The 20,728-nt window shown below is 39.8% G+C and overlaps 1 long non-coding RNA gene and 3 gene segments (V, D, J or C); 2 read left to right on the forward strand and 2 right to left on the reverse strand.

Moving 5' to 3' along the window:
* Positions 1 to 10,146: 10,146 nt before the first annotated feature.
* Positions 10,147 to 11,443, reverse strand: LOC113523889 (probable non-functional immunoglobulin kappa variable 6D-41). The segment is given in 2 exon segments: positions 10,147 to 11,258; positions 11,377 to 11,443. Coding segments are annotated over 2 exon segments (432 nt in total).
* A 419-nt stretch (positions 11,444 to 11,862) lies between these two features.
* Positions 11,863 to 13,074, forward strand: LOC117598168 (uncharacterized). Its single transcript, XR_004578860.2, has 2 exons — positions 11,863 to 12,085; positions 12,664 to 13,074. It is a non-coding gene; the product is annotated as an uncharacterized LOC117598168 (long non-coding RNA).
* Positions 13,075 to 15,030: 1,956 nt separating this feature from the next.
* LOC117598159 (Ig kappa chain V-V region L7-like) lies at positions 15,031 to 15,671 on the reverse strand. The segment is given in 2 exon segments: positions 15,031 to 15,488; positions 15,604 to 15,671. Coding segments are annotated over 2 exon segments (420 nt in total).
* A 319-nt stretch (positions 15,672 to 15,990) lies between these two features.
* LOC113529731 (Ig kappa-b4 chain C region-like) lies at positions 15,991 to 17,942 on the forward strand. The segment is given in 3 exon segments: positions 15,991 to 16,020; positions 16,503 to 16,566; positions 17,407 to 17,942. Coding segments are annotated over 3 exon segments (405 nt in total).
* Positions 17,943 to 20,728: the final 2,786 nt, after the last annotated feature.

The raw sequence follows: 20,728 nt of genomic DNA on the forward strand, positions 1-20,728 counted from the left end.
AAAAAATTAACACATTCCAATAAAATATATTAAAGAACAATGATTCAAGAGAAAACAGAAAAAAATTATGCCTTCTCTGTTTTTAAAGGAAAATAAGAACCTTGATCAGAATGAAACATCTAGTGCTTTTTTTTTTTTTTTCATTTTTGGATCTTCTAATACATGTAGTCATAATCCCTAATAGGTGTCAAGACACTGAGAGTCACAGACAATGTAGACAGATCCATCCTTGTTGAAAACAGGTAGGCACAGGGCACCACAAGAATTTACACCATTATAAAATGCACAAGGAACACTAGTTTAAAAAAAATTACAGGGAAGAAAGATTCAGAAACTAGGACTTAAACTAAGAACTGTTAGAATGAAATGAAAAAAAAAAGAATAAACACGTATCAAGGCAGTAATAGAGTCCTATTCAAGACCAAAATCTTGTCCATTTTGTCATACACACACACACACACACACACACACACAGCCAGCTCAGGCTCCTACAGGGCTTGATCTTTCTCTCTGAGATGATACACGTTATAGGAAATTTCCTGAATTTGAATGTCCACAGAAATGAATGAGGTTGTTACGCTCAGTGCATGAAGACATGACTGTGAAATGTCCAGAAAACAGTGGAAATTACAGCTGTCACTCAAATCTCCTGATGACCTTTACTGAAGTTCTCACTCTCCTCTCTTTATAACAGAGGGAGGAGAAAGAGCTCTAATTGATATTTAATCTTTATTTAGTCTTGATCATGTAGTGATGGGTCTGTCAGCATCATCACGGCCCAGAGACAACAGACTGCCCTGAGCTAATCATGACTTAACTAGTAAGCAGATAGTTACAGGAATGTTGTGTATGACTTTCAGCCAATTCTGAAGGTCCTGACTATGCAAAATTCATGTTATATATTCATTCATATATTTATTTATATCTCTCTGGATAAAAGCAATAAATCAATAAATTAACATTCAAGGATAAAAAAAAACATTGGAGTAGAAATATGTGTATTGTGTTACATCTAACTGAACTGAACGTGGATGTAACTAATCAAAGTTACAATGTGCCCATACGTAAAAGTACACAAATGTGTAAAAATATAAGGTGAATGATTTGTACTAAAATTAGAAGTCAGGATGTGTATTGGATCAATGTGGTCTCATACAATGTCAGAAAATTTAGTGGATATGGTTTGATAAGGGGCAGGCTAGTGTTCATACCTTTCCTTACAACTTCATTCATATAAAACTGAATGAAATCCAGCTACTTTTCTCCTAAAGCTCAGAATTTCAGTGTAGCCCAGTGGGAAAGGAAGCATCATGTATTCACTTTAATTTTTGTTGAGTATGATGTTCTCAGTTAGTGCTATAATGGCAAATGTTATTATACTTAGTGTTTTTTGTGCTTGTTTATGACAGAGTAATACATCATTTGTTAATTTTATTGCTATTGTATGCATAATTTCATCTGGGTCAAGGTCATCATCAGGATTGGAAGAAGCTGGTCATGTGGAGGAGAGAGCGAGGGACAACTGCATGAACAGAGAAAAAACAACAGCAGTGTGGTTAACATTGTGTTGAAAGTTGTGTCGTGTATAGATAGCAGTTGTTCGTTCAATAAATTGCATTTAACTATACTTGACAAAACTGGAGTTTCCATCTATAACATCCATCGTTGAATCAGCCTGGAAGCTGTATACCTGTTAGGTGGGTAGCCATTAGCTTTTCTGACAGGGACTAACCCAGATATTAACGTAGGTGAGTTCTCCCAGCAAACTAAAGTGAGTTTAAAAGCTGTGGCTAGGCCACGGAGACTCTGAGTATCGGCCAGATAGGGGTCTGAGCTGCCAAAAAGTTCAGAGTCCTCTTAACTTTCCGATTCCTCTGGCTATGCTGGAAATCCTCACACTGATAACAAAGACATTGTGCCATCGTGACCAGAGCGTGACCAGTCACTCTTGACCTATGAGTGAGTTTTACTTAATTTAGCTCTTACAGCAAACAAAGCAGCCATTTGTTTTAGGCCTCAACAAATATGAGCCACGCATCAGGCCCACAACTGCACTAAGGGACTGAAGCTTATTATGGTGTTTGTGTAGGTGGGCCTACGGTACCTGTAAATAATATTTTCTGAAGGAAGTGTGTAACAAATGTCAAAGACAGGGAACTGAGTGAACGTAAACGTACTGTAATCATAAACAACATAACATAATGTAAAACACAAACACAAAACACGTGTGCATCTCTCTCTCCCCTCGGGGTCTCCAGCTGCTCCTTTATCCCTCTCTCCCACTGATTAGCTAACTCAGTGCTAGGCGTGCGTCCTCACAGCCTGGCCCCTCCCTCCTCTTGTCACACTCCTCCACAGGCAGATTCAGGCCTCCGGTGTGACATACACCCTCCTCTCGGGAGGAGTGGTGCTGCCCTTCCGGCTATGTCCTTCGGCCAGCCCTGTATCCTGCGAGCGAGAGGAGAGACGAGAGGAGGAAGAGGGGAGCGAGAGGGAGCGAGCAGTAGAGACAGTACGAGGGTGAGAGAGGAGAGAAAAAAAAGAAAAAGCTGGTTCCCTGGTCCACAGACACTCTGTTATCTGATCCTCGTCTGGCCAGGAAGCGATCTCCAAGATGCCGGGCACCGGCGCTGCGCCTCCTGGCAGATGGCTACAACTCCTCCCCTTTTCAGGCAGATGGCTGTGACTCCTCCCCTTTTCATGTGGATGGCAGCGACTACTCTGTCCTCCAGCAACCGCTCCAGCACCAAACTTCCTCTGCGCCATGATCCTCCTGCAACGGCGAGGGCTCTCCAACAGCGCATCCCTCCTCCTTCCCGGGTTTCAGCACCAATGTAACCAACATCAAAGATTGTTTAGTTTCAGCTGATGAACTGCCATCCATGATGAGATGTCTGCCAGACATGCTGAGATCTGTGCAGAAACATAGAATGCTAGAATACAGGGAGGAAGAAGAGAAAGATGAGGAAGAAGAGAAAGTTATAAATAGAAGTATAAATAGATGGTGATAATAAGATGGCAGGGAGAGCAAGAGTGCAGGATACAAAGTGATAATCTGAAAGTAAAGCAGGGTAACACTGATATTTAGCGCTGAGGAAGGATGGCTGAAGACCAGGTCCAAAAAGTTTAAACTATTGTGTGTCGCAAGGCAGTTGTAGAAGGTCTTGTTATAGGAGTGCAAGAAAGAGACAAGAGACAGATTACAGAAACAGAAACTAAGGCAGAGACCAGATTAATAATAGTGACTGATATCAGTTCAGAATCAGAGAGTTGTAATGGGGGGCAGAACTGGTGATAGAGACTGAAAAAAAATTGAAAAAATGATACAACAAATAGTTTAAGCCATGACAAATAATCTAGAAAACTACAAAACTATTTATCTTACATTACTGGATGTGATGGACTGTGTGCAGTGTGTGCAGTACCCTTTATAGTTGAGACCTTTTCTAATAGTAAAATGAAGTAGCACATTTTTAGTTTACAAACTGCTGAGTCAGGCTCATGCATATATTTACGTTTAAGCGGCTTGATTTTGATTGACAGAATTTGGGTTTTGATGATTATTTAGAGATTTGCAATGTGAGTTGTGAGTTAGTGTGGTGTGGTTCCTCTCCTCCACAGACTGTCATTGTGTCGTATCACATCCTCCAACTCAGCACCTGCAGTCGCTCCCAGCTGCAGCAGTGCAGTCTCTCTACAATCTGACTGAGGGAGGTTTTTGTACGACTCTATAACACTGTGTTAGTACCAGGTGCTACTGATGGAATGCCAACTCTGACAGTAGTAATCTGCTGCATCTTCAGTCTGGACTCCACTGATGGTCAGAGTGAAATCAGATCCAGATCCACTGCCACTGAAACGAGCTGGAAAACCTGACTGTAACTGATTCACAAGTTTAATCAGTAGTTTAGGAGCTTCTCCAGGTTTCTGCTGATACCAGTGTAACTCCTCACCAGATGAGCTCTTGTACACTGCCTGACTGATTCTACAGTTGATGGTGACTGTTTCTCCCGGAAGAGCAGATTTCACTGCAGGAGTCTGAGTTACTGTGACTTGACCTCTGCATTCTGTAAAAATATATTTAATGTAGCATTAATTATAAGTTAAATATAATAATAAAAACAATAAATGTATTTGTATGAACAGACGATTGTAGAGATAAAATATGAAGCAGTGTCTGACCTTGAGTCCAGAAGATCAGTGTCCAGATGAAGACGGGGATCAAAGTCATGGTAGCTGTGGGTGAAGTTGCTGTAGCAGCAGCTCTGAGTCATGAAGTGTTAAAGTCACAGCGCTATAAACACTCCCAGAGCACTGAAGCATGTGCTGCCAATGCAAAGTGTCCTCTAAGTATGGAAACACCTTTACCACATTCCCCCAATCTTACTGTAATTCTGAATCTACTACAGAGTTATTGTGTGAATTTTGCTTCTGGGGTCAGATGGAGATTTTCTGGAAAATACTTTTAGGTCTAAGATGCATAAATAAGTGAATTAAAGAGAGAAGCTTAAACTTTCTTTGGATGGTGTTTGTACTGAATGTTAATGAGTTTCTCACTGTAGTGGATTTATGGTGGAAGAAGCAGCATCAGTGTTGGCAGTGAGTAAATACACACTAATATTTTTGACAGTAAATTAATGTTTAGATTATTGTAGGACTTAAATATCATATCATAAATTCCTATCAGTCTTCAGAAGGAGTGGAGGAATTATTCTCACTTTAGCTCAACACATTCAGTCATTTATTGCAAATTTATCATTAGTGCATCAGTATTTTTATTCAGTGAGGCATTATGGGTAAAACCTGTGCAACTGCACATCTACCTTTTGTGAATTTTCAGCTTTTATTTTGTGTAATTTATCTGTATGTCTTACACATTGGATGCATGCTCAGTTTAGATTGACAATCTTGCTGTTTAAAAAGAAAAAAAAACACTAAAACGTAATAAATCAGTCAGAGAGTTAGTGTATTAATCAGCTGATGTGAACAGAAGTTGTTTTTTAGCTGTTTTGTAATAAGAAGTTTAAAAGGATGGAGAGAGCAGTGAGTTTACTGCAGCAGGGTTTTTGTACAGCCATTAAACCTGTTTGTATCACTGTGCTGTCCTTTCGGTGAAGGAACCAAACTGTCTGTGGGCCGTAAGTAATATGTTTCCTAATTACTGAAATGGAGTGTGTTCAGATTAATGACTGAAATGGAGTGTGTTCAGAATGTAAGAATATAGTTTATGTTTTTTTCTCCAAAAGAGTTCTACTCTAATGTTTTTATCTTTTTATTTGTCAGAAATCCCTGTTTCTCAAATGTTCCTTATTTTACAAGTTTGACAAAATGTATTTGACTACAGTGCTAGTAGCTAATTATAATTTAAATCTACAAACAAAATATACAACATTGTTCGTGCATGTTACTGCGACATTTTTTTTTTGTTGAATTAACAGTGAAGGCTGCGAGTTCATTAAATGCTGTTCATATTTCTGATTATTGAATATTCAGTATAATTCATATACAGTATATAATTTTAATGTCTAGTAATAACAATTATATAAATCATTATGGATCTAACGTAAAATTATTTGAATTGAATGTGAAACATTTGTGATGCTCCACTGAACTCAGCTCTGCTCTGTAAGATATAAAGGGAAGTGAAACATGCAGAGAGCTGAAACGAAGCCTGAGTGACTGACAGCTGTCTAGTCCTGTCTCAACTGTGTGTGTGTGTGTGTGTGTGTGTGCGTGTGTGTGTGTGCGCGTGTGTGTAGGTCTCACCCAGCCCACTGTGACAGTTCTGCCTCCCTCCAGTGTGGACCTGCAGCAGGAGAAGGTCACACTCATGTGTGTGGCCTATAAGGGCTTCCCCTCGGACTGGAGGCTGAGCTGGAAGGTTGATGGGAGCAGCTTGAGCTCGGGGGAGAGCCACAGCACCGCCGTTCTGCACGTGGACGGCCTTTACAGCTGGAGCAGCACGCTGAGCATCCACCCGGAGCAGTGGAGGAACAAGGTGGTGACCTGTGAGGCCTCCAATGACAACCAACCTCCTGTGGTGAGCTCAGTGGACAGAGAGCAGTGCTAAGAGCTGTGAGCTCACACACACTTTACTCAGCTCACCTTCTACTGCTTCACTGTGTGTTACATGTGGCCCACTTTCATAATTTCATTTGCGTTTTTAACGGGAGCTCACACACTCCTCAGTTTAAATCAGCTTTTCTTCTTCATTATCACCTAAATATGTGTTAAGTGTGTGTATCACTGCAATGTTCTGCTTTGAATTATTAATAAAAGCCTTTGAATCAGTAAACACTTTTTCTTTACATTGTTGATTATGCACATCACACACAAATCACCAATGCATCTGTCTCAGTATGTTATACTACCTGATTGTTCATCAGAAATAATAATAATACTAATAATAATAATGTTTGGTTTTACACCATACTGTCACTGGAGAATATAACTATATAACCTTTGGCTATATAATTTTCTAAGTGTTCTGTATTTTGAAATGTCTTCAGCCTGAACTAATCAAGATAAAGCATCTACACTAAGGATCATTAAATCTATGTTTGGAAAGCTCACTATGATTCAGCTGCCAAAAATCCAGTGAAGTGATAACGTATTGTTACTTCATACTTTATAATATATTTTGAATTATATCAGAAAATTTTGGCAAATGTGTCTTAATATTAATATTTCTTTTTTGTTGCAGCTGCAAGAAATTCTGCAATGCAGCTTATGAATAAGTCCAGAAAAGTTTGTCTTGAAAGTCAGCACTTGGTTAGAGCTATTAGCCACCAAAATTTTAATGCAATATCTACAGATGTGTGTCTGTGTGTTCCATCATGTTGAACCCTGTGACACTGCAAGATCAGTGTGTAGTGTCAAAATGTGTTTTCAGAGATTACTTCAAATAGACTGTCCCGTATGATTGTTTAAAAAGATACACGTTGTGGAGCACTAATCTTCTTTCTTCTCTAAAGATGTTGCGTTGAACAAATAGGTGGAAATGGTGACAGAACTTACAAAGGAAGTAAAGAACCTCCGGGAGGAATTTCATGGTTTCCTCCAACAGTCCGTTTCAGTTTGGAGCCACCCTGCACTGCCTGTTCCTGTCTTGTTACCTCTGCATCCTGCATTTGGCACAGGCAAAGAAAGTGATGTTAACAATTTGTTGAGCATTAGCTAGGTGTTTCAATAGAGAACATTTACAGTCTAAAATAACTTTAAGCTTGGGAACCCATATACGAGATGACGACATGACTTCAATTCTGTCTACCTTCGTATGAACCCCTATACCCTCTACCCCTTCTATATCTCGGTAGGTGAGACGCTTCACCATAATTGGAGGGACAACAGTGGAAATGTAGATCTACCGCATGCTTTCAGGTGCCCTGAATAAATGACCTATCACCATTAATAAATTGTCAGAAAGCTGGTGGAGCCGGCGTCGCCGTTGATGGTTGAGGTCTGAGCTGGCTCATGCGGCGAACCATGTCCTGAGTGACGTTAGTTAAGTCCCTAAAGCAACGCTCATGGGCGGCACTCACAAACAGGGAACTCAATATCCACACGAACGGTATGAAACAGATTACAGAGTCCTGTAGCAGTGGAGACGCACTAATGGCTGACTCGCTAGTGGCAGCAGGGCAAATCTCCGTAGGCAGACATATCCAAAGGAGCAGGCAGAAATCCCAGTGCAACAGTTCCATATGTGACAGTATGAATGAGGTAAGTGGTGGTGATTGACACTTGTGATCACCAATCAGCGACGAGTGCTTCCTATTTTAGAGCGGGTTGGTTGCAGCCTGTCACGTCTGGATCCTCCCCTTTCTGTTTATTGATGGTGGTTTCAGGTATGTGCTGTTAGCCTGTAGCAGCTCGCTAACTTTTTAATTACTGTTTGTGTGGCAGTAATGATTTGCTTGTTGCATCCTAGCTTGTCTTTTCATCTGTGCGCGTGTCTCCTTCGGTTACTTCAGTAGTGGATTTGATGACTGCCCTCCTTTCAGGTGTGTGAGTTGAAGCTGTTTTGTAGCAAACAGATCGTCTAGCTTCGCTTGGGGCTTGACAACTTGGCAGGTTGGTTTGAGTAATGTGCAGTTCCCTGTACTTCAATTTAGCAGCGGGGTATATGTATCCTGGCCTGTGAACGGATTATAAAGCACATTTATCTTCGTTGGTAAGTGTCTTGCATGTGGTTATGAGTGGGGAATTCTAGCGGGTGATATGTAACTATTAGTAACACTGTTTTCTGTTTTGTTATTCGTATTTGCCGCAGGATTCTCCCTTTTGTTCTGGGCAATCATTGTTGCAGCTGTCGTTTTTTCTTTCTTTGGTTTTTCTTTTTCTTTCTTTTGAATTTGTAAGTGACTTGTTTTGATTTTCTTTCAGGAGCTGGGGTCCCACGGGTGAAGGATCTTTTGTGGTGGTGGTGCTGCTTCAACGTTTGCCGTGGGACACTTTTTGGAGTGTTTGGGTGTGTGATCTGAGTGCACGGTGGGGGGTGTGATCTGAGTGCACGGTGGGATGTGTGATCTGAGTGCACGGTGGGGGGTGTGATCTGAGTGCACGGTGGGGGGTGTGATCTGAGTGCACGGTGGGGGGTGTGATCTGAGTGCACGGTGGGGTGTATGGAAGTGTGCTTTTTGGATAATTAGCACTCGTAATGACTCCTGTGGGTAACCTCAGTCCTGGAAATTGGTGTATTTTGTTTTTGTTTATTTTGTGTTGTGTAAACTGGTTTTTATGTAACGTGTTTTCTTGTGGTTCTGTTTTATTATTTGAATCGGTTACCAGTCACTGTATCTTTAACAGTGAGGGTATTACTTCCTTTTTGTTGTAAGGTTTATTTTTGTGATTTTGTGTGAATTTCTGTCTTATGTAATTTGTTTTGTGTATTTTTGTTATTGAACCGTCATTGGAGAGAGGTGCCAGGAGTGGCACCTGATCATTGAGGCTATTTTAAGTGATTTTTTTTTTATTTTGTTGAATTCATTGTGAACAAATTTTGTAATTTTATGATACCTATGTTTCCTGCCTATCTTCTTATAAACGAAGCGAACCTGTGTGACCTAATTAATAAACCTTGGGGTTTATTTCTATTTCCTGGGTGAAAATCCCCCAGGTGGAGTAGTCGAGTTTTCTACAAGTAGACGAACTTGGGTTTGTGTGTTAAAACCTGTACCGCACCCCACCACACACATAATCCAAAAACCGACAGGCAGACAAACAATAACGCAGACTTAACTGAAATACCAAATACAGGCAGGGTCAAAACTGGGAAGACTAACATGGGAAACAGGGCAGGATAGCTGCTCAGGCATGCAACACACATGCTGGGTGAGGCCTTATATAGTGATGGAGATACAAAATGGCCACCGCAATAAGTGCTAGTCCCAAAATGGCCACCACCCCGGAAGTGCAAGTCATGACATAAATGGCCAGGGAAGAAGTTGAAAGACCAAGCAGAAGAAGGCATTCAAGGAAACAGGTGGTTGGAAGTGGTCTGCCATGTGACATATTATTTTTCTTTTTTCTGGTATTACCCTGCTATTTTCTCTACTACATCACCCCTGTTGATACCCCACTCCCCAATCGCACACAATCACCACTACAACATGTGCACACCTCAGCTGAACTGTACAAAACAAAATTCTATAATTAATGGGATAGTATAAAAATCTTAAATTTTTCCATACACCTTTTTCTGATCTGTTTTAGATGCACTGACTCAACAAATGGGAGCAGAAGCAGTTTCGGAGTACGCATATCCAAATGCTGTCCAGAAATGGCTCTGATACACTCCAGATCGTGCGGGTGGGACTGGACGACAGACAGCTGCACCGGTTCCTCCAGTGTCTCTGACAACCAACTGATTCTTTTTTAAAATGGTTAAACCTGTTGTAGTGCATTTGTTGTCCCTTTTGTAAACATTCTGAAAAATAAAGAATTTATAGACATGCTTATTGAAATTGCTGTTATTTATATATTTCAGATTTTTCTCCTGGCTGTATATAAAGTAGGATTAGTTTTCACAGTACTGGGGAGGACAATGGGTAAACCAGGGTTAGGAACCTGTGAGTTAGCCAATGTCAGGACCATGAACACTGATCAAGCACATGGAACCTCAAACAGCAAGAAACTACACAGAAGTGAGGAGAAACACTAACATCTTTGTTGTTTAAAATAGGTTCATGTGTTCCAGGTGAAACAAATCCAGGGAGCAGGTAACTTTCCGTAAGTGTCACTTCTGTAACACTGTGTGAACCAGTAGCCAGTGATGTAATGGTAACTCTGACAGTAGTAATCTCCTGCATCTTCAGTCTGGACTCCACTGATGGTCAGAGTGAAATCAGATCCAGATCCACTGCCACTGAAACGAGCTGGAACACCTGACTGTAACTGGTTTACATATTTAAACAGTAGTTTAGGAGCTTCTCCAGGTTTCTGCTGATACGAGTGTAACTCTACACCAGATGAGCCCTTGTACACTGCCTGACTGGTTCTACAGTTGATGGTGACTGTTTCTTAATAGGAGAGCAGATTGAGGGACAGCAAATAAACTCAGATGGAAGGAGTAAAAATGAGTGGAGCGATAACAGATAGAACAGGAATGAGTTTGATAATCAGATACTGATTTGTTATTTGTAAAGCTGTTGTTTTTTCAGTTGTGACAGTTAGCACCATGACTGTGTAGAAAACTAAAAAGCAGTACATATGATGGACTGTGTGCAGTGTGGTGTGATGATTATTGAGAGATATCTAATGTGAGTTGTGAGTTAGTGTGGTGTGGTTCCTCTCCTCCACAGAGTGTCATTGTGTCTTATCACATCCTCCAACTCAGCACCTGCAGTCGCTCCCAGCTGCAGCAGTGCAGTCTCTCTACAATCTGACTGAGGGAGGTTTTTGTACGACTCTATAACACTGTGTGAACAGGACGGTGCTACTGATGTAATGGTAACTCTGACAGTAGTAATCTCCTGCATCTTCAGTCTGGACTCCACTGATGGTCAGAGTGAAATCAGATCCAGATCCACTGCCACTGAAACGAGCTGGAAAACCTGACTGCAGCTGATTCGCAAGTTTAATCAGGAGTTTAGGAGCTTCTCCAGGTTTCTGTTGATACCAGTATAAATAGTTGTAGTATGAACCCTGACTGTGATAATACACTGCCTGACTGGTTCTACAGTTGATCGTGACTGTTTCTCCTGGAAGAGCAGATTTCACTGCAGGAGTCTGAGTTACTGTGGCCTGACCTCTGCATTCTGAAAAAAAAATATGAATCAGTGTGAATTAATAGTAACTGAAATATTATAATAGAAACAATAATTGTATGTGTATGAACAAATCTTTGGAGAGATATAATTTGAAGCAGTGTCTGACCTTGAGTCCAGAAGATCAGTGTCCAGATGAAGACGGGGATGAAAGTCATGGTAGCTGTGGGTGAAGTTGCTGTAGCAGCAGCTCTGAGTCATGAAGTGTTAAAGTCACAGCGCTATAAACACTCCCAGAGCACTGAAGCATGTGCTGCCAATGCAAAGTGTCCTCTAAGTATGGAAACACCTTTACCACATTCCCCCAATCTTACTGTAATTCTCACACTACTACAGAGTTATTGTGTGAATTTTGCTGAAATTTGTTGAATTTTGTTGAATGTAGTAGAGAAATGACAGAAGTACAGTCTTTCACTTTAAATTCATCAGGATTCAGATTCAGCATTATAATGTTATTCTTTACTGTCTTTATGTATCATGTATATTGTGTTTCTGACTGTAGAGATGAAGCTCATCACTAATCCATCATTTGGTGTTATTTCTCCTCCAGTCTTCTGCAGTGTGTACAGTACACTGTGCTCCAGAGTCACACGTTTTTACTGAAACATTACTGTGTTTAAACACCAGAGTGACAAAGAAAACTAACTAATGAAAAAATATTTAATCATAAAGTTGTGTTCCATAAATATAACCACAATTGCTGAACTCTGTGTGTGTGTGTGTTCACTATAGTGTGACAGAGGTTTTTGTATGACGGCTTCATAGGAATGTATCACTGTGGAACACTTTTGGTGGAGGCTCCAAACTCATTGTGAAAAGTAAGTGCCTTCTTTTTCTAAAAGCTCACAGATTCATTAGTTTATTTACAAAATTCAATGAAATGTGTAGATTTACTACAAAATCATAATGCGACATTTATAGAAAGAAATAGATCTTTTCTATAAAATAGAGACACGTGATGTGAAGAGGAGAGAGCTGCTTCTATAAAGGCTCTGTTTTTGTGTCATTTTGTAAAATTCTGTATGAGTCACTTCATCACCTTTTAAGATTCTTGTGAAATGTTTACTTTGCATTACTCTAATTCATCCTCACAATGGAAATTTGTGTAACAGTGAAGCATGAACAATAATGATTTTATTGTTGTTTTATTTCACATTATTACTTTACCCTGGTGTGATGGTTATTTTGTGTTTTGCTCAGAACTTGTCCAAAAGATGGAGATTGTTTTGTTCTGTTGCAGTTTGGTTGGATGACGTTATCAGAATTTTTGCAGATAAACTACTGGATCTGCGCTACAGCCATTAAACTGAATTACCAAATATCACCATGTTCATTATGATAGAGTTCACATTAACATTAATATAATTGTGTGCATGTGTGTGTGTGTGTTCTCCAGCTGGTCCGGTGGTGAAGCCTTCCGTGTCTCTGCTCCCTCCCTCCTCTCTGCAGCTCTCTGAGGGATCGGCCTCGCTGCTCTGCCTGCTCTCGGCCTATTCTCCACAGGGGGCGCAGCTCAGCTGGACCGTGGACGGTGCCGAGGTGAACGAGGGGGTTCTGACCAGCACAGAAGAACAGAAGAATGGCTTGTACAGCCGCAGCAGCACCCTGACCCTCAGCAAAGAACGCTGGGAAGAGGCCGAGGTGTTCAGCTGTACTGTCTCCCTCCACGACACCACTCAGATCACCTCGTTCCGAAAGAGCCGCTGTGACGTCCACTAGAATTCAAGTGTACACTTTAAAACATGCTTAGCAGTCTGAGATGGTGTCACTGGTGTAGCTATGCTGAAATAAAGCTTCAATGTGGAAAGCATGTCTCCTTTTTCAGTAGTGAAGTGTCTTTGGCAGCGATTTGGAACAGCACCTTTAACAGCAGGTCGAGTGCAGCGCTGTGTGTTGTGCTTGAGTGAGTTTGGCTGAAGAACCATGAACATCTGCTGAAAGCGTTGATCTATTCTGGGACTCAGAGCTGCTCATGCAAATGTGTGTGTGTGTGTGTTTCACTGGCTACATCTGATGCTTTATGTATTATTTGTGAGGAGGTTCGTTTTCGCTTCATGTTTCTTTGACTGTTCAGAATTTGCATAAAACTATTCAAAACATCTAAAGAATTCCAATAAAGTACAAAACAAGGGCAAAACAAGAATTTAGACAAGACAAGGAAAACTAGTAAAAAAAAAAAAAAACAAGAAAGACCCAGAAACTAGCACCTAGACTAAGAAAGAAACACATATCAAGCCAGTAATAGAGTACTATTCAAGACCAAAATCTTGTCCATTTTCACACACACACACACACACACAGAGTCAGGTCAGGCTCCTACAGGGCTTGAGCTTTCTCTCTGAGATGATATACGTTATAGGAAATGAAAGGAGTCTTCCACTGTTATGTATGAGCAGAGCAGGTAATGTACTACACACACCCTAATCCCTTCTTAACACTAGCTGTGGATTGAGAACACAGGGCTGTCTGTCAGCCAGCTTTGTAGCCTGTTATTCACAGAAATGAATGAGGTTTTTACACCCAGTGCATGAAGACATGACTGTGAAATGTCCAGAAAACAGTGGAAATTACAGCTGTCACTCAAATCTCCTGATGACCTTTACTGAAGTTCTCACTCTCCTCTCTTTATAACAGAGGAAGAAGAAAGAGCTCTAATTGATATTTAATCTTTATTCAGTCTTGATCATGTAGTGATGGGTCTGTCAGCATCATCATGGCCCAGAGACAACAGACTGCCCTGAGTTAATCATGACTTAACTAGTAAGCAGATAGTTACAGGAATGTTGTATATGACTTTCTGCCACTTCTGAAGGTTGTGACTATGCAAAATTCATGGAAAATAAGATATGCTTTAATCACTTTTATATCTCTTTGGATAAAAGCAATAAATCAGTAAATTAAAAAATCAAGGATAAAAAAAAAACTTTAACTGGATGGGAAATATGTGAACATCTTACTGAACTGAAAGCAAGTGTAACTAATCAAAATTACAATATGTCCATACATAAATGTACACAAGTGTGTAAAAATAAAAGGTGAATGACTTGAGCTAAAAGTAGAGAGCAGGACGTGTATTATTTCAATGTGGTCTCATACAATGTCACGAAAATTAGTGGTTATGGTTAGGATTAGGGACAGGCTAGTGTTCATACGTTTTCTTACAAACTTCTTTCATATAAAACTGAATGAAATCTAATTACCTTTCCTCATAAAGACTCAGAATCTTAATAACATACACATAATTATACAGAAGAACTCAAAGTGCACTAGGAGTACAACAGAACAGGACAACAGGTGAGACAAACTGGACACGAAACTTCTGTAATGACAGGAACAGATAGAAATGGTAATGCTGATATCTAGAGCTGATGAAGGATGGATGAAGACCAGGTCCAAAAAAGTTTACACTATTGTGTGTTAGAGGGCAGCTGTTAAAGGACAGGAGGAGCTACACCAGTGACTGAGCCAGAATCCAGAGCAGGGCCAGAGTGTGACCTGAAACACACACGAGACTAATTTTAATAAGATTAATAACAGTGACTGATATCAGGTCAGAATCAGAGACTGTAATGGGGGCAGGATTAGTGATAGAGACTGAAAAAAAAAATTATCCACCAAACAGTTTCAGTTATGACAAATAGCACCTCAGCAAACTAAAAAAACGAATTATCTTACAGTAGTGGATGTGATGGACTGTATGCAGTGTGGTGTGATGATTATTGAGAGATTTCTAATGTGAGTTGTGAGTTAGTGTGGTGAGGTTCCTCTCCTCCACAGAGTGTCATTGTGTCGTATCACATCCTACAACTCAGCACCTGCAGTCGCTCCCAGCTGCAGCAGTGCAGTCTCTCTACAATCTGACTGAGGGAGGTTTTTGTACGACTCTATAACACTGTGTGAACCAGTAGCCAGTGATGGAATGTTCACTCTGACAGTAGTAATCTCCTGCATCTTCAGTCTGGACTCCACTGATGGTCAGAGTGAAATCAGATCCAGATCCACTGCCACTGAAACGAGCTGGAAAACCTGACTGTAACTGATTTACAAATTTAATCAGGAGTTTAGGAGCTTCTCCAGGTTTCTGCTGATACCAGTGTAACTCCTCACCAGATGAGCTCTTGTACACTGCCTGACTGATTCTACAGTTGATGGTGACTGTTTCTCCCGGAAGAGCAGATTTCACTGCAGGAGTCTGAGTTACTGTGGCTTGACCTCTGCATTCTGTAAAAATATATTTAATGTAGCATTAATTATAAGTTAAATATAATAATAAAAACAATAAGTGTATTTGTATGAACAGATAATTGTAAAGATAAAATATGAAGCAGTGTCTGACCTTGAGTCCAGAAGATCAGTGTCCAGATGAAGACGGGGATGAAAGTCATGGTAGCTGTGGGTGAAGTTGCTGTAGCAGCAGCTCTGAGTCATGAAGTGTTAAAGTCACAGCGCTATAAACACTCCCAGAGCACTGAAGCATGTGCTGCCAATGCAAAGTGTCCTCTAAGTATGGAAACACCTTTACCGCATTCCCCCAATCTTACTGTAATTCTAACACTACTACAGAGTTATTGTGTGAATTTTGCTTGTGGGGTCAGATGGAGATTTTCTGGAAAATACTTTTAGGTCTAAGATGCATAAATAAGTGATTTAGATAGAGAAGCTTAAACTTTCACTGGTTGGTGTTTGTACTGAATGTTAATGAGTTTCTCACTGTAGTGGATTTATGGCGGAAGAAGCAGCATCAGTGTTGGCAGTGAGTAAATACACACTAATATTTTTGACTGTAAATTAATGTTTAGATTATTGTAGGACTTAAATATCATATCATAACTTTCTATCAGTCTACAGAAGGAGTGGAGGATTTATTCTCACTTTAGCTCAACACATTCAGTCATTTATTGCAAATTTATCATTAGTGCATCAGGATTTTTATTCAGTGAGGCATTATGGGTAAAACCTGTGCAACTGCACATCTACCTTTTGTGAATTTTCAGCTTTTATTTTGTGTAATTTATCTGTATGTATTACACACTAGCTGCATGCTCAGTTTAGATTAACAATCTTAGTGCTTAAATAAAAAAAAAAAAAACCACTAAAACGTAATAAATCAGTCAGAGAGTTAGTGTATTAATCAGCTGATGTGAACAGAAGTTGGTGTTTTTTAGCTGTTTTGTAATAAGAAGTTTAAAAGGATGGAGAGAGCAGTGAGTTTACAGCAGCAGGGTTTTTGTACAGCCATTAAACCTGTTTGTATCACTGTGGGTCACTTTTGGTGGAGGAACCAAACTGTCTGTGGGCCGTAAGTAACCTGTTTATTAATGACTGAAATGGAGTGTGTTCAGAATAATGACTGAAATGGAGTGTGTTCATATTAATGACTGAAATGGACAGTGTTCAGAATAATGACTGAAATGGAGTGTATTCTAATTAATGACTGAGATGGAGTGTGTTCAGAATAATGACTGTAATGGAGTGTGTTCAGATTAATGACTGTAATGGAGTGTGTTCAGATTAATGACTGAAATGGAGTGTGTTCTGATTCGTGTTATAAAGTGTAAATAATATCGTTTATAGTTATTCTTTTTCTTCACATCCAATCAGTGAGATGTGATTTTTGTTTCTCAAATTTCCCTTATTTTAGAAGTTTGAGAAAATGTATTTGACTATAGTGCTAATAGCTAATTCTAATTTAAATCTAAAAACAAAATAGATATCAGTGTTTGTGCATATTACTGTGCCTTTTTTGTTGATTTATACTAACTACATTTAATATCTTCAAGACTGTGAGTCCATAAACAGAATTAAATGTTTAAGCCTGAACTGAATTTACTTAAATGGCAAATAATCTCTATTGTAAATGCTGTGTAATCAGATTATCAAATAAATGTAAAATTTTTGTTTATTCAATATTCAATATAATTTAATTTTATTGTCCACCAATCACCGAAATATTTATTATTGTGGATCTAGAAGACTTAAAAGTATTTGAATTGAATGTGAAACGTTTTTGATGCTCCACTGAACTCATTTCTGCTCTGTAAGATATAAAGGGAAGTGAAACACACACAAAGAGCTGAAACGAAGCCTGAGTGACTGACAGCTGTCCATTCCTGTCTCATCTGTGTGTGTGTGTGTGCAGGTCTTACCCAGCCCACTGTGACAGTTCTGCCTCCCTCCAGTGTGGACCTGCAGCAGGAGAAGGTCACACTCATGTGTGTGGCCTATAAGGGCTTCCCCTCGGACTGGAGGCTGAGCTGGAAGGTTGATGGGAGCAGCTTGAGCTCGGGGGAGAGCCACAGCACCGCCGTACTGCACGCGGACGGCCTCTACAGCTGGAGCAGCACGCTGAGCATCCACCCGGAGCAGTGGAGGAACAAGGTGGTGACCTGTGAGGCCTCCAATGACAACCAACCTCCTGTGGTGAGCTCAGTGGACAGAGAGCAGTGCTAAGAGCTGTGAGCTCACACACACTTTACTCAGCTCACCTTCTACTGCTTCACTGTGTGTTACATGTGTCCCACTTTCATAATTTCATTTGCGTTATTAACAGGAGCTCACACACTCCTCAGTTTAAATCAGCTCTTCTTCTTCATTATCACCTAAATATGTGTTAAGTGTGTGTATCACTGCAATGTTCTGCTTTGAATTATTAATAAAAGCCTTTGAATCTGTAAACACTTTTGCTGCACATTATTGGTTATGCACATCATAAACAAATCACCAACGAATCTATTTTACTATCTGCTATAGAACCTGTTTGTCCCTGAGAAATACACCTGATGGTCTCCACGTCCTTAATGAAAATTTACCCAAATTATACATCGTGTGTGTTTATTAACATAGTCTGAGTGTATAAGTGTTTACTTTTTAGAGCAATATAACTGATATTATTTTAACATTAACACAGGCTTCCAACTAATCCCTTGTACTATGTTAACAATCAACTAGACAGAACATAAGTTATAGCTCAACAGACATAACAGCTTTATAATAATAATACTAATTCAACAATGGGTTTTTAGCCCATACTCTCACAGGGAACAGTGGGTTCGTAACTTTTATATGTGCTGTATTTTGAATGGACTAAAGCAACAAATAATTGAGAGAAATCATCACTGAAAATGTGGCTGAGTGGGATTGAAGATGTAAAGAATTCAAATAAATTATGCACATTTTACTTTCCAGAACCCATCTGGTAGTTGAGAACTGGAATAATAGTTACAGAAATAATTTTAATCTAAAACTTTTAACCATGACTATATCTCTGTAGGTAACTCATACTGTACTTAAATAACTACCAACAGCCAAATACACAGAAATAAACCCAGAATGATAATGGTTAGTTGCTGTGATCAAATCTCCATGATTTAGCCGATCAGTGTCACTAACCAACACCAGCATAAACTCCACACCATGAAGCTGCAGCCAGGTCAAACATCTTCAAGAGTAAAACACAAATTTATATCTATATTACATCAGCAGTGCTGGCTAGTATAAATGTGACAGCAGGGATAAGCCTTTCCTCTCTTACTGAAAATAAGACTTTAAAATAATGTTCAAATTTTCCATGGATGCTATTATCCATGGCACCCATGTTGGCTTATTTGCTTCTAAGAAATGTCTTAAAGTGGATTCTTTTTTATATTTGAGGAACCAAGAACAGCACCACCAACATTTGGGGAAAAAAAATGACAGAGAATTCTATGAAGAAATGAGGCTGGGGCTGATTTCTTTCTAGCCCAGACTGGACATAAGCCGAGACTGTTTTCCACAAATTAACTTCATTCACATAGGCTTTGTTCATAAATTAAACCTATCTAGATTGTTAGATGTATTAGCTCATGAATATAATTTATTTTATCATTCACATCATTCACTGGAGTTAATGTCAAACACCACAGTGAGCCTGTGCATCCAAACATGAGCACAAAACTAGCAATTATTAGTAAGACAATGTCTTACTAATAAGTGCTATAGTGCATCTCCAGAAAAACCAATAGTGGGTTTTCTGGAGGTGGGATGAGTGAAGGCTGTTTAATGATGGGATTTTGCTGTGAGACAGGAAAATGTGTATATGTACAGAAACAGAATTGTATGAAAACCAGCCAGTGTGACTAAGATAGTTCAGACAGGGTAGGTGTGTGTGCATGTGTGTTTCAGGCTGGGGCAGACACACAGACACACAGCAGCAGAAGAGACAGGACAGCAGATTGGAGGAAGGCTGAGCTCATATGGAGGATGTAAAAATGAGTCAATTAACATAGGACAGGACAAGACTGAATTCCATGATTAGATGCTTGTAGATTACATATCTTACAGTAGTGAATGTGATGGACTGTGTGCAGTGTGGTGTGATGATTATTGAGAGATTTGTAATGTGAGTTGTGAGTTAGTGTGGTGTGGTTCCTCTCCTTCACAGAGTGTCATTGTGTCTTATCACATCCTCCAACTCAGCACCTGCAGTCGCTCCCAGCTGCAGCAGTGCAGTCTCTCTACAATCTGACTGAGGGAGGTTTTTGTACGACTCTATAACACTGTGTTAGGACCAGGTGCTACTGATGTAATGCCAACTCTGACAGTAGTAATCTCCTGCATCTTCAGTCTGGACTCCACTGATGGTCAGAGTGAAATCAGATCCAGATCCACTGCCACTGAAACGAGCTGGAAAACCTGACTGTAACTGATTCGCAAGTTTAATCAGGAGTTTAGGAGCTTCTCCAGGTTTCTGCTGATACCAGGATAAGTAGTGGCCGTATGAGCTGTGATAATACACTGCCTGACTGATTCTACAGTTGATGGTGACTGTTTCTCCTGGTAGAGCAGATTTCACTGCAGGAGTCTGAGTTACTGTGGCCTGACCTCTGCATTCTGAAAAAAAAAAAATTAAATAGAACATCACGGTTAATGAATAATGACTAGACAAACCGCAAAAACGTACTGAACAGTCTATTGTAAATATAAAAAATTAAGCAGTGTCTGACCTTGAGTCCAGAGGATCAGTGTCCAGATGAAGATGGGGATCAAAGTCATGGTAGCTGTGGGTGAAGTTGCTGTAGCAGCAGCTGTCAGTCATGAAGTGTTAAAGTCACAGCACTATAAACACTCCCAGAGCACTGAAGCATGGGATTTGAATGCAAAAAAGCATTTTCATTACAGACACGTTACATACAGAACTGAAACCAGTAGGACAAAAAAAAACTAAGTTCTCAGAATTTGTATTTAAGGTGCTTTCCTTTTTAAGCAAGCATTTTAAAGAGACATACAACACTTTATATGCTTTATACTTTATCAAAGTAACTTCATATTAACTGTTTACTGCTTGCATGTAAATCTGTCAACAAAGCCACTTTGCATTGTGGAAGGTGTTCACTGTTGTTTTTATTTAAATTAGAAACCTCAACACTGCTTAAAAGTATCTCACAATTTCCTAGCTGTTGGCTTGTAAAACTACACTCCTAGTT

The sequence above is a fragment of the Pangasianodon hypophthalmus genome, chromosome 9, assembly GCF_027358585.1.
Source record: "Pangasianodon hypophthalmus isolate fPanHyp1 chromosome 9, fPanHyp1.pri, whole genome shotgun sequence".
Taxonomy (NCBI): Eukaryota; Metazoa; Chordata; class Actinopteri; order Siluriformes; family Pangasiidae; genus Pangasianodon; species Pangasianodon hypophthalmus.